Source organism: Primulina tabacum, chromosome 1 (assembly GCF_025594145.1).
Source record: "Primulina tabacum isolate GXHZ01 chromosome 1, ASM2559414v2, whole genome shotgun sequence".
NCBI classification, from domain to species: domain Eukaryota; kingdom Viridiplantae; phylum Streptophyta; class Magnoliopsida; order Lamiales; family Gesneriaceae; genus Primulina; species Primulina tabacum.
This window is the reverse complement of record NC_134550.1, coordinates 2,212,763-2,227,543: the sequence shown is the minus strand read 5'-3', so window position 1 is coordinate 2,227,543 and position 14,781 is coordinate 2,212,763. Positions and strand designations below refer to the sequence as shown.

General features: G+C 34.7%; 2 protein-coding genes across 2 annotated transcripts; one reads left to right on the top strand and one right to left on the bottom strand.

The window, feature by feature from the left end:
* The first annotated feature begins 6,846 nt into the window (after window positions 1-6,846).
* Window positions 6,847-8,638, top strand: LOC142556769 (cytochrome P450 81Q32-like). Its single transcript, XM_075668289.1, has 2 exons — window positions 6,847-7,768; window positions 7,879-8,638. The coding sequence occupies exons 1-2, from the start codon at window positions 6,896-6,898 to the stop codon at window positions 8,494-8,496; spliced, it is 1,491 nt and encodes a 496-aa protein (XP_075524404.1). The 5' UTR covers window positions 6,847-6,895; the 3' UTR covers window positions 8,497-8,638.
* A 4,470-nt stretch (window positions 8,639-13,108) lies between these two features.
* On the bottom strand, window positions 13,109-14,355 carry LOC142556676 (transcription factor MYB44-like). Its single transcript, XM_075668193.1, has one exon. It carries the CDS (start codon window positions 14,188-14,190, stop codon window positions 13,303-13,305), a length of 888 nt encoding a protein of 295 aa, XP_075524308.1. The 5' UTR covers window positions 14,191-14,355; the 3' UTR covers window positions 13,109-13,302.
* Between the last annotated feature and the right edge of the window lie 426 nt (window positions 14,356-14,781).

Below are 14,781 nucleotides of genomic sequence, written 5' to 3'. Positions count from 1 at the left end.
GTAACTAAATGTACACGATATCGTTCCATATTGATTAAAAATTGTATTTTCGCTTTGTGGAAACAGTTAATCCTGAAATCTAACAATTGAGATAATTGCAATAGATAAATCTAATTTTGTCGATTTATTTAGATTAAATATGTTATGATAGCACAACACACTTAATATATTGTTGGGTGCAATAATTGTCCATGCTTGGTAGAGCGATCGAACCGTGGTGCTTGAGCTGTTGTGCGATTTAAAAGATTTGAGTTGCACCATTACTATTAGCTATAGCTTTTGGTAAAGCGGCAAGGGCTCGGTCCTACAATTGGTATCAGAGCCAAGGTCACGGGTTCGATTCCCATTTATTGCAAGGAGTGCAATTAATGGGAGGGAGATTGTTGGATGCAATAATTGTCCCTACTTGGTAGAGCAATCGAAACATGGTGCTTGAGCTGCTGTGCGGTTTAAAAGATTTGAGTTGCACCATTACTACTAGCTATAGCTTTTGATTAAAGCGGCAAGAGCTCGCCCTACATATATCATTACTCGCGTACCAATCATTCATGACATATAAAAATCACTAAATTCATGGTTAACAATAAAAATATATATATATCAAATTAAGTTTTCAGATTAATCGACATAGAACTTTCATGGAAATAAATCAAAAACCAACAAATACTTGAACAAACAAGAATATCAAATTAAAGAGCAAAAACTTCACAGTGATGAAATTGAAATAGTAGTAATATCTTTTGAATCAGAAATAAAAACTTAGCCTAGAGTTCTTGATAAAAGATGATTCATTTTTCTCTTCTTTCTTTCACGTGAAGTTGGTGTGGAGTAGAGAGAAGTCTAAAGATAAATTCAAAAACTACAACAAACCTAATAATACCAAGAAGATATTATGTTCAACAGAGAAACTAGAAATTTTATTGAATAAAACTATGCCAAATCTTTCATATAGTTTTTATGCAATAAAACAATATCAAATCTTTCTTTATCTCAATAATAAATCTCTTTGTCCAAAAATCTTCAATTAATTAAATATCACAATTAGGACTCCTAAAATATGATATTTTCATCATAATTTTCGAGCTTCATATGTAGTCACAAAGCAGCAGCGAAGCAGTCACAAGGCGTGGCCAATCCCCGTTCTAGAACTTCTTATGTTTTGTTCTTTTTTTCAAAACTTCATCTAGGAAACCTTAAATGTGATAAAAATCACCTTTTAAGCACAACTTTGCTCCGAACCACAAAATAACACAAAAATGTATCAATTAAGTATGTCGGAAGTGAGACCAATGAGAAACTTGATAACAAAATACGAACGATCTTATTAATACACATCTCTACTCGATATATTGTCCACCCAACTCACTCAATCGATCTGGACATTATCATCTATATATAACAATCTATCAGTATATAAAAGTATTGACGTACTGATAGAAAAAAATATTGATTGAATGTTGTCATTTATTTACAATTTATAATAATAAAAATATTTTTGACATTAAATCATATTTTTACTGACACTTATGATATATTTTTTAATATTTCATATTAACTTATAAGCATAATGAACACAATTAAATTACTAATATCTTATTGATATTATCTCTATATACTAATATCTTTAATTTTCTTAATTGTTTATACATCTTCACTGGAAATATGTGTATCCTTATTTTGAGAAAAATTAATTGTACTTAAAAAGTTTGAATAGTAAATATAATTTCTAGTATAATACATTTAATTTAGATACTAAATTCATTGTATGAAAAACGAAACTTCTTTTTTCCTTTTCTATTACGTGTTACTCAAAAGAGTTATTATATTTTTCATTTTATCTTCTTTATCTCACTGTAAAAAATAATTATAAAACAAAAAATTATTTATGTCTAGAAACTATTTTTGTTTATTATTTTTCTTATCTATATATTTTGTTATATGTGAATATATATTTTTTTCATTGTCTTAATCGACATATATCTTCATTATATGATTTGTGTATATTAAAGATGAATAAATCCATTTTGTAATTTTTCACTAGATGTACTTAGGCTAACATATTAAAATGTGATACACACACACAGATATATATATATATATATATAAAATTTTAAATTCAATTTATTCATAATAATTTTTCATAATAAAGACCAACTCAAAATAATAAAAATTTGGATTTATAATTATTTTAAATATAATATAAAAATAATAGGTGGAAAAATTTCTTGATATTTTAGTTGATAAACTACAGTGATAACTACATGTAGTTGCACTATTTTATGGTGTCGATTACAATTTTCTTTAAATATATCATTTCTTATGCGTCAAATTGTTAATGTTGAGTTGTTTGATTTAGTTGGCTAGGTGGACCGTAAAAGAGTGAGACGAGATCTTAACAAGTAATATTGTATATATCTGCTGGGGACAGGGTAGGCGGTAGGAAAATGGTAAGACTGATCTCTAACGGATAAGAAACAACACCAAGTAGATAGATACTCACATCTCGTACTCATGAGCCTAATAATCCTGCCCAATAGCACTCAAGTAGGTGCAATCTATGCTGCCATATGTATAAAGAAATAAAATTGCGCCTTGACTAACAACTTTATCATTTGACCTAGTGGTAAGCGTTTGATCCTAACAATTGGTATCATATCGAGGTCATCGCTTCAAGTCTTCCAAAAAGCATATGTATATATTTTTTGGGCCGGGGGGATGCTGAGCGTGCATGAGTGACCTTCTGGGAAGTTCTCATGCGTCAAGATGCTGACGTTACTGCCGCTTGATTTGGTTGGCTATGTGGGCATAAAAGAATGACGTCAGATCTTAACGGATAATATTGTCTCGGCTGAGTACATGACCGACGATAGGGAAAGGGTAAACCGATATCTAACGAATATAAAACACCATCAGCAGATAGTCACGCACCACTCTGTACTCATGTACCTAACAGCTCTACCCATTAGCACCAAATTGGTGCACTTTACACTACCACAAATATAAGGAAATAACGTTGCTTCTTGGCTAACCGTTATATCTTTTGTTATAGTAATTGTAAGGTCCGAGATTTAATTACTGAAATCAGAAGTGATTAATTGACATGATTGAGGTTATACGAACTTGAATGAAGAAGCCGGGCGTCGTTGCATTGTGAGCCAAGATTTTGGGCAGAACGTCTGGCGCCCGAGCGGTAGAAAATGACCGCCCGAGCGCCAGTGTTCAGTAAGAACACCACCCGGACAGAACCTGTTGCGCCCGAGCGGTAAAGAGTTACCGCCCGAGCGCCAATGAGTGAGCAAGAAAGTCGAACACTTTGCGCCCGGGCGGAAGTCCTTGTCCGCCCGAGCGCGACTGAATTACGCAGGAGGGCCGAGAGTTGCGCGCCCGAGCGGAACTTTATGTCCGCCCGAGTGCGAGACGTGGTTTATGAAAAATCATGCCACGTATCTTATGGTTGCATGCAATATATATATATATATATATATATATATATATATACACACACACATATGAGTCTTCATCCGTTCAGAAAAGGTAAGAATCGAGAAAAGGGTTCGGGAAAAAGAATGAAAATCCTTAGGCCTTTTGTGAGAAATTCGTCCGTCCGATTTTGAATCCGACTTCAGTACTGTGTTCCTATCGACACAGGCTATAACTGGACGTAAGTTTTGTTACGTTTAGACATGTTATGAAATTATGATATTGTCAGAATTAAATGGAATTCATATGTGATGTTCTTGACATGTTAGACATCATAGAATCGAAGTCAGATTAAAGAATAGACTGTTTATGAAATTGTTATGATTTTCAGAGTTGAATTGATTGAGATTTGATATCAGAATTGAGTTATCACTGATCTTAAGTGCACCGATATAGAGATTAGGAATTGTATTGGTACTGATTATGAATTCTGGTAGTATCTCTGTAATGTTGAGATTGACGGGGTTATCGAGACTGTATCATTATGCCGTCGAAGCATCAGTTGATTTAAATTGATCAGATTCAGTAATGATTTCGATTGTATCGTGATATCATTGATATGAATTAGATTGTACCTTGTTCAGATATGGATCAGATATATCTACTGATTTGAGTATTGATCAGAACAGGTTTTGAATTGAGTTATATACTGATATTGTAATTATACGATTGTCATTGCCAGATTGGGTATGGACAGATCAGAATACAAGACTTCGTCTTCGTCAGACCGAGAAGACAAAGGTATAAATAAATGTTGATTCGGGATTGCACAACTCGAGTTAGGTTCGACTTGAGTTTCCCAAAATCACATACTTTACTTTATTGCATTGATATTTGCAGCTTATCAGATTGATATGTTTAGCCTATTGAATTATAGCAGAGCCAGAGCTTGAGTCTAGGGCAGATCAGCCTAGCTAGGGCAGAACCGCCGAGTCTTTGTCAGAACCGCGTAGACTCTAGACTTACGGTGTATCGATGAGCTTAGATGTAGAGCGACGTCTATTGTAGACATTCGATACAGCATACCAAAGTCTAAATTAGATCGGGATCCCTAGATTAGAATGAGAGATGAGTCGAGTCTTAGATATCGAGACTAGAACTTGATGTACAGATCCGTATTGATTTATGTTCGTAGATGACGATTCATGCTTTATTTACAGACTGGTATTGATACATGTTGTTTGATTATGCTACATGTGATAAGATATAATTCATGCTTTTATGTTAATTCAGTTAACTGCATGTATACATTGTTTATACTGGGATTTAGTCTCACCGGAGTTATCCGGCTGTTGTCTTGTTTTGTATGTGTGCATGACAACAGGTGGGGCAGGATCGGGGTCAAGAAGATGATGAGAGAAGACGAGTTTAGAGTGGTGATTCCGGACCTATTGTAGACCTGGTTTAATACTTGAATTTAGTAGTTGAACCTTAGACTAGTTGAATAATTGTTGTACAAGATTTGTATTATTATACCGATTGTATAATAGATTGATTCCATTACCTTCCGCACTTGCATTTAAAAAAAAAAAAAATTAGACCTTGTTTATCTTAATTGATAATTAAATCCCAAAGATGATTAAGATGATGATTAGCGTCCGGGTCCCCACAGTAATAAACGCTTGATCCTAATAGTTCGATTTATTCATTTATAATGTTGAAATTTTATGTATATGATATAAGATTTGTTATGAATCTTAACATCTATAAATTTTCTATAATTTTATTGATTTATATTTTGGCTTTGTTACCACATAATCATGGTTTCGCCACTGACTTTGTGTATGTGTTTGCTTGAATTTATTGTTCCTTATTTTGTCAAAACATATAACACATCAAACATGAAAGTGAATATTAATTTGAAGAGATAATAATACTTATATATTGTAATAAATGTTTACATTCTTCACGATACTGATACAGATAACTTAAAAATAATATTTTGACAAAATTTCGTCATAAATCCAAATAACAATTCAAATGTCAACAATCAATTTTTCAATGACTATCAAAATATCTCAACAACCCACAATTTGTGAACAAAATAGTAACATCACAATTTTAAAATCAAGACGATATTTTTTATTTTTTATGGAGAATTTATGATTGAAAATCGATAATATAATATATAACATATAGGAAGAAATTGTTGTATAACTTCATTCCAAGAATCCACTGTAAAATTTAACTTTAATTATTTTGTCATGTAATTATATTTATAAATTATTAATTATTTTTTTCTTGAAAATTTTTTGTTCATGTAAGATAAGATTTTTTTTTTTTTTGCGAGTCTATTTTATTTATATTTAATATATTTATATAAAAAATCATGGTTCAAAGACAGATTATTATTTAATAGAAAGTTAATGATTAAACAAATGATTAGGGATTTGTAACATGTGAGATAGGGATTTGTCGAGTACTGTGAATATACGAAAAATGAGAGCTTATTTTAATACAATGAATTATTGTTTGTTATCATCAAAACTAAATGATCTAACATACTACAAGTAGAATAAAAAGATCAAAAAATTATAAACTCTAAAAAATCATATCACAATGATTTTTATCATATTTTATTCAAGTAATTTATAAATATAAAAGTCATATAAATTTTATTTAAAATTATAATTTCTCGCTAATAGCCATAAGTTAAATAAAGAGAACATAATATTATCAACTTAAAAAAAAAAGACATATCACAATTATTTTTTGCCATGTTTTATTGAAGTAATTTATAAGTTTAAACCACAAAAAAAATTTTGGTTAAAAATAAATTTCATTCAAACTCATAAATTCTAGCCTTATTTTAAAAATAATCAATGAAAATAAAGATAAAATGTAATGACAAACCAAATAAACAATGCACCAACTAATTAACAAGGACATGAAAAAACAATTAATAAGATACCAAAGAAAATTTACAATTCAAAAATTAAATATTTTTAAACTTTAATTAATTTAATTTATATAATGAAAAGCTAAATCAAAAAATTTAAATCATTAGATAAAAAATTACATATTGTAGTACCGACGGACATAAAAAAACACAAATATCAATAATCACACATATTTTAAGCAAAAATAATGAGATAAATAGAGACATTTAAAACAAATAATTAATAAAAAGACAAATAAAATTCAAGTCATATATATATAAATATAATGTAATCTATCAAACTAATACCATAATTATTAAAAAAAAAAGAGAGATTAGATAATTGCGTTTTTTGTTTTTAAAATTAATCGGACAAAAAATACAAAAGACAAGGATTTAAAAAAATACACGTGTCCTTGATAAAATTGCCCGTGAATGGCAATAATGGGAGTCTCCTTATCTTTATAATAATAATAAAAAAAAAGATAACACTTGTATATTGTGGAGGTATTCATACAGGAGAGAAACAAATCAGCCATGGATGCAACCTGGTTCTACGCCCTCCTTCCACTCTTCCTTCTTTTGGCACTAATCTTCCCATCAAAATTAAGAAACCGAAAACTCCCACCGAGTCCGGTGCCTGCTTTTCCTGTAATAGGCCACCTCCACCTCCTCAGGCCGCGTATGCATCGAATCTACCATAAATTCTCAGAAAGTTTAGGCCCCATCTTCTCCCTTCGCTTTGGAAACCGCCTCGTGGTGGTGGTCTCGTCCCCAACCGCCGCCGAGGAATGCTTCACCAAGAACGACATCGTGTTAGCCAACAGGCCTCGGCTAATCATTGGCAAATACATCGGCTACAACTACACAGGCCTAACAACTTGCCCATACGGCGAGCACTGGCGCAATCTCCGGCGCCTCACGACAATCGAGATATTCTCCTCGGCCCGCTTGAACGTTTTTCAGTCCATACGACAAGATGAAACCAAGATTCTTCTGCGGAAGCTCTACCAAAAGTCGCATCATGATTTTGGCAGAGTGGAACTCAAGTCCCTGTTGTCCGAGTTGTCCTTCAATATGATAATGAGAATGGTGGCGGGCAAGAGGTATTTCGGTGTATCCGAGGATGATGAACAGTCGAAGGAGTACCGAGAGCTGATTAAAAAGGCTTTTATGTACGGTGGTATATCGAATTCTGCCGATTTTTTTCCGGTGTTGAAATGGATAGACTATAACGGTAAAGTAAAAGGTATGCAAAGGATGGGTAAGGAAATGGATGCCTTCTTACAAGGATTGATTGATGGGCACCGCCGTGATAAAATCAAAACCACCATGATTGGCCATTTTCTTGATCTGCAAGAGTCACAGCCCGAGTACTACACGGATTCAATAATCAAAGGCATTATATTGGTGAGCTAGCATTCAGTTTCCCTAAAACTGAACCACATGAAGATTAAATGATTTAAATCTAGTAAATCTACCCTTGTTAAGGAATATTCATGATTTTTTTCCGTTTTCAGGTGATGCTACTTGGTGGAACCGACACAACATCAATAACCATAGAATGGGCTATGTCTGCTTTGCTCAACCATCCAGAAAAGCTAGAGAAAGCTAAAGCTGAATTGGACAGCCTCGTGGGAAGCAATCGCCTCATCGATGAATCAGAAGTACCCAAGCTACCATATCTTCAAAACATAATCTCCGAGACATTTCGGTTGTTCCCCGCAGCACCATTATTAGTACCACATGAATCATCTGACGATTGCAAGATCGGGGGATACGACATACCTAAAGGAACAATCCTGCTTGTAAATGCGTGGGCCATCCATAGAGACCCCATGACTTGGGATGATCCTGCAAGCTTCAAGCCCGAGAGGTTTGAAGGCAAAGAGATTGGAACCGCGAAACTGCTTCCTTTTGGGATGGGCAGGAGGTCGTGTCCAGGAAGTGGTCTGGCGCAACGGGTTGTGGGATTGACCTTAGGGTCACTGGTCCAATGTCTTGAGTGGCGAAGAATAAGCGAGGAAATGGTGGATTTGAGTGAGGGGATAGGGATATCCATGCCCAAAGCTATACCGCTTGAGGCGGAATGCAAAGCACGTGAAGTGCTGCACAATGTTTTCTCGTCAGCTGCTTGAAATGAATGGTTAAGGTGTCCAAAAGGGTTCTTACTAGTCATGAAGTTACTCCATTTGCATGCCCTGTTTAACTTGGGATCATCTTTTTTTGTAAAATAAAAATAATAAATTATAAATAATTCTCAGGAGGCCGTTTATATTATGTTCGATCTTATATTTTGTACATGGAATTGAAATATGATGCCCCAAACGTAACCATTTCCCAATTCCAGCTGCCATGTGATCATATTTTTACACCTCAGCCCAATGCATCTATGAGAAGTTGGTTTCCTGGCCGGCTGGATGACTTGAGGCAAGTACCAAGAATGGTCGCGAGCTCTTCAAATTGAGCCAACTCTCCTCTGAGACATATGTCTGATGATCACGACTTAGCTAGGGGCGCCCTTAGCCCGGTTGCCATATATTCGTCATTCGGGTCTTCGTAGCACCGAAGTTGATCTGACGATCCATCAAAAAAGAAATCTTCCAACAAAAGCCAAATTTACGCTGACATCAACACACATCAGATTCAGCTTCATAGTCAAATATATCATCCTCTTCGCGAGAGAGCTATAGATAATTTAATTTATCCTGCTGCTAAAGTATGAAATTCTGCTAACTTATGAAATGCTATATTAGCACTTCTACAGTTCTACGGGAAAAATAATAATGATAAAATTACCGACTATTGAAAGATATAATCCTTACTGTTCAATTTTTTCTGCCGAAAAAAAAAATGTACAATAAATTTGTCCATAGGTTTTAGGTGCATGAATGGAGAAATTTTATCCCCATTTCTGTCACTTTCTGCATTTGGAATTTTCTATCAATATGTTGACCGGGAATTAATTTGGTGAAAATCATTTAGTCGTATAATCCAATATTAGTTAAGAATTATGATAAACTCACCACGAAAATGAATTAGAAGAATTTTCTAAAGTTTTTCTAGAATTCTGAAAAGAAAAAAATATCCCCCTATATATAATGGTTGGTCGCAAGTCATGTCGACTCACAGATGCAAAATTAGATTTGATTTGTACTTCTTCGGAATAAAATGACTAAAGAGAGGCGTAAATCAAAATCATATCGCTCGCCCTTGACATAAAAATTTTACACTTTTAGTCCGATGATAACTTATCATTAAAAACTAAAGAAAACATAAATAAGAGAGATCAAAAGTGCTTTGGTTTCAAGAAACGTGGATGGAAAATGAAATCTATCTCAATTGAGAAGTATCAATTTTTTTTTTATTTTTTAGGGTGGGGGTGATTAACTGGTTATGATAAGATAATATCGGGGGCAAAACATCGAAAATTCATATGTTGATAGATGTTTCAGCACATTATAAAGAAGAATTTGTTTTAAAAAAAATTGGGTACTCTAAATTTCTAAAACAGTTCTGCTTTATTCAGTTTGGACAATTATTTAAATTAGTCATTAACGTGTTTTCAAAGGTATGTGCTATTAAAATGTAAAGAAATGAGGAGTTAATATTCGTGGGGTTTTTCAACAATCTCGATATAATTCAACATCAGTTTTTTCCGATCGTTCTGGTTTTGACATGTGTAATACGAACTATATCCTACATATGACTTTAAAATTTTAGGACACGCCTTCTTAGACTGGTGGCGTAGCCACGAGGTGAAATTGACAACTTGGGCCAACGTGCAGTCTCTATCAGCTCAAATTCATAAAGTCGAGTTGAATTCAAACAAATATCATCGCGCATGCATTCACTTGTCAAAACAAAAAACTACTCAAAGTTTATATATACATCGATGTAATTTGCTAGGAAAAAGTAAAAACCCCGAAAAAAATTTATTTCATAAATATTAAATGTAAATTTTCTAGAGTTCAATATTTTCTTTTTTGTTTTTTGTCGAAGTGTAGGGGAGGAAGGGTTAAGTTTTATAGTTGAATACTTTGTCAATAGGTACACCGACGAGAATGGAAACATGAACAAATAATTTTGTTTTGTATACGAAGACTTGTGCCTCTTATTACCGTGTTTTGAACGATTATTCTCGCTTCTTTCAAATCTCTCTCCAATCCTTTGGACTCGTCGGTTCGAGTTGGATTTTACTTTTACTTTGTAGAGGGTCTCTCGATTTCGTCGGCGTCTTGGATCATTATTCAAATGTCGGGATTTCATGTAAATAAGTGTATGTCATAGATTATCATCTCAGATAATGTTAAATATTATTAAAATTGATATGGTAAGGTGTTAGGTTTTTTGAGTATTAATGAATGTATCTCACATTATGGTTTACATATGTCAGTTTGTTCCAACACAGTCTTGCAGTATACGAGGTCAGATTCGATCCTTCTCCATGTACATTGTTTAGTTATCTCTGTCTCCACCCACCTTGGTACGGTGGCGTGGCTGTTTCTGTTTGTTTTCTTTCTCCTTTTTTTTCCAACATCAATTACCATAATGCGCCTTCTCAAGAATGGTTACCCCTAATTTATAAATAAATCAGCGATCAAACATGTATATTTGTGTTATTGTATGGTTTAAAATATTAGAGTTACATTGTCACCACCAACTATAAATTTTGGTAAAATATTAAACATTCGATTATACAAAAACCCTTAACTACGTACCATCGCTCCATATACTATTTAAAAATATGTGCATAGAATTGGTTGAATGATATCCAAGTCAGACCTGCAATTTTTGTCAAATATTTCTGTTGCATTTCAAGAATTGAGAAGTTCACGTGCAAGTTCGTTCAACCAGTTTTCTACGTTCTAACTCTGTTGGTTTGAACTTTGAATTATGGTGCAATTACCCTCCATTTCAACTCCCTAGTCAAGAATCCACACATTATAAATTTCTCACTAATCAACTCATGAAATTCAACAACTAAACTTTCTCCCACCAAATCCAAATCCAAATCCCTTGATCTCTCTTCAGCTTCTTACCTATAGCTATAGCTAGCTCTCAAATGGCAATTATAGGAACAAAAACCCTACATCTTTTCGTTGTCCTTCTCATACTCGGGTCGATTTCCTTTGGAATTGAGGCTCGTCGTCTCCACGACTCAAACATTCATGCACCATCACTTGGTCGATATTTGCTTGATGCCATAAAGGAGGGCCCAAGTCCTGGCGATGGACACAAATTGACCAATGCATACGCTCTCGGAGGGATTAAGGAGTCCGGTCCAAGCCCCGGAGATGGACATGAATTTACGGATTCTCAAACGCTTGGAGGAATTAAAATTCAGGTCCTATCCCTGGAGATGGACACTATTTAAGATTGCATGCATTGAATGAAACGATCCTTTTTATTATTGTTATTTTATTGTTTTAAACCCATTTCAATTCTTTGATTTTATTTTATTTCATTGTAATCTATTTTAAATATTTTATTTGTCATTCAAATAAATTTGTACGAGTTTCACACTTTGAATGTACGTGGTAGAGAATTCCGAAATACGTGACACACAGGTCTTATATATTTGTGTAATTTTTTGTAAAACGATGAAATGTAATTTTATTTTTAATTTTCAACGTTGAAAATTCTTGTTTCACAGTACACATTTGACTTTCTGAAATTGGAGAATTTTCTCTCTAACCAACACGTATCAATTATAGATATATATTTGAAATATATATTTTGATTACTAATGAAAATAGTTGAGACGTTGATAGCTAGGGAGTGGATTCCAAATTCACCTGAATAAAATGTAACTCGAGGAGTCAAATAATTAAATTTGAAATCTGTCCATCAAAATTGCATAATCGAGGATGTGTTTGAATTGAGTTAGGATTTCAAAAGCAATTTTGTCATTTAGATTTAGAAAAATTTAATGGAATTGATTGAAATTCTCCTCACGGCTCAATTTTGTATTAAATAAAATGATTTTACGATATATATACTAACATTGATATCATTTGAAGTACATACTTTAGATCACTCTGAATCAGATCTTTTAATCCAAAAAAAAAAATTTCAATCCAACTTCAACATTTTACAACTGTGTACATTATTGAAACTGCACAACGAAATAACATTAAACTATATAATTATATGTATATAGATATAATATTGAAATATAAAAAAAATTTGTAATATTTTTTACCGAAATAATTAATATGCAATAGTATGTTGATAAATTAATAAAGTTTTGAAAAAGAATGAGTACAACTTTTAAAATCCTCATGTAAACGAAATCATGGGCTCGCATGCCCGACAAACCCATCTACTATTTTCTTGTTCAAAACTAACCTCGGTTTCTCTTGTGAACTTGAGTAGCCCCCGCCCCATGCACATTTTCAAGAAAATATTTTTTTCCTCTTGTTTGGATGCAAATTAAATCGTTATAAGAAATTGATTTCCATTTCTGATATCTAAAACATCTTGAAAACGATCGTGGCTGATTTTATGTTACACCTGGTGATCTTTACTACTCGGATGCAGCCACCGTCCTTGAAAAATCACGCCACATTTTACGCCATATGAATACAAAAACTCTTTCAAATTTTATCCATTTCAATAACCACATCAGTCACTTGTGCTTAGATCGATGGACTTATTTTAGAGCGGGTGATTTGATTGATAAATTTCAGTTCTTTAAAATTCATCGTAATTATTATTGAAAACATACACCAGAACCTTAATCTTTCATTGGATGAAATTTCTGGTTTATTTCTTTTCTTCTTATTTTTTGGGTTGAACTCTACGACACGTCCCTCCTTTCTTCTAGCTGTACATCCGCACCAAAATCACACCTTTTGGCTATTTTTAACATGAAAAGAGTTTTTAAAAAACACTTCCTTCCACACTAAACAAGAAACAGAGGACTTTGCTCGACTCTTGAATTAGTCTATTCTGCTGATGCCAATGTGTTTCATAGCTGCATTCCAGAACCCGTCGTTCACATTTGCTTGATGCATGCACATCCCAATCTGTTGCTGTAGCTGCCGCTGCTGCGATCCCATCATGTAATTCCGCACCTCTGCCCTTATCATATCCTGTATCACAGCCATCAAGTCCGCGCTGAATGGCGGTAATTCCTTGTCTTGCTTCTGCATCTGCTCGGGCGGAGGTGGCGGTGATGGCGCTGGATTAATCGACTGCAGCTGCGTGTGATTAGTTTCCGGCAGAGTCGACTCTTTATTCCGGTTCATTGGCTCCTCTGACTCCACTCCGGGAAGGGAGAGGCTGAGACTGGTCGGAGGATCATTCGTAGACGACGCAGCTTCACGCCGAGAAGGTGAGATACCGCCGGTACCTGCCACGGTTTTGCATAAAAACGAAGTTGACATCACCGGCAGACTGCAGTCGCTGACGTCAGAACCCGAAGGGCTAACGGATCTTTTCAGCGGCCTCGGCTGCGGAAATCGATCGCCATAATCACACTTACGCTTGAGAGTGGAGTTCCAGTGATTCTTGATGGCGTTGTCGGTCCGGCCCGAGAGTAGCCGAGCTATGGTGGCCCATTTGTTACCGAACTTCGAATGAGCCCTGATAATTGTCTGGTCTTCGTCGGGCGTAAACGACCGATGCTCCACCTGAGGTGAAAGCTGGTTGCACCACCGCAGCCGGCAACTCTTCCCGGATCTCCCCGGCACAGATTTGCTGATCAGAGACCAATTTCTCGGCCCGTGCTTCCGCACCAGCTGCTGCAAAGTCTCATCTTCCTCGGGGCTCCACGGCCCCTTGATACGATCCGAATCGATTTTCTTATCACGAGGAATCCCCGTCATTTTCACGTTTAGATTTTTTAATAAAACATCATATTGAAAACATATTCGAACATTTATTGAAATGTATTTCTATCTGTTTTTTTTTTAATTTCCGATTTTTGCTCATCTCTTCCTCGGCGACGGAGGAAGAAGGGGAATTATATAGGAGAGTGGAAATGGGGTGACCGAGGGAGCCGGTGAGAGAGGAGAGACGGTATGTGACCGGTTGAGGGAAAGTTGAAGCGGTTGAGAATGGGTAACAGCTGGCGAAAGGACACGCGTCACTTCCCAAATCTGCACTGATATACATACCCATCATTACTCCACACCTCCGACCCTTTTTCCTAGCGTATGCTTCACTCTATCTGTCGTTTTTTTTTTTTTTTTTTTTAATTCATTGTATGGGTAACGTGAATGTTGAGTCTAATATGCGTCTTATTTAGACTCACACATCTTTTCTAATTAATAAAAGTCGTTAAAAAAAAGTCGATGCTTTGGTTCAATTATTAAAGTTGAGGGCCTGAGATTTATTAGTCATATATATTCGAGTCTGGTTGATTGCGGCTCACATAATTTTTTTAATTTATTTATTTTTATTTTATTTGTCGTCGG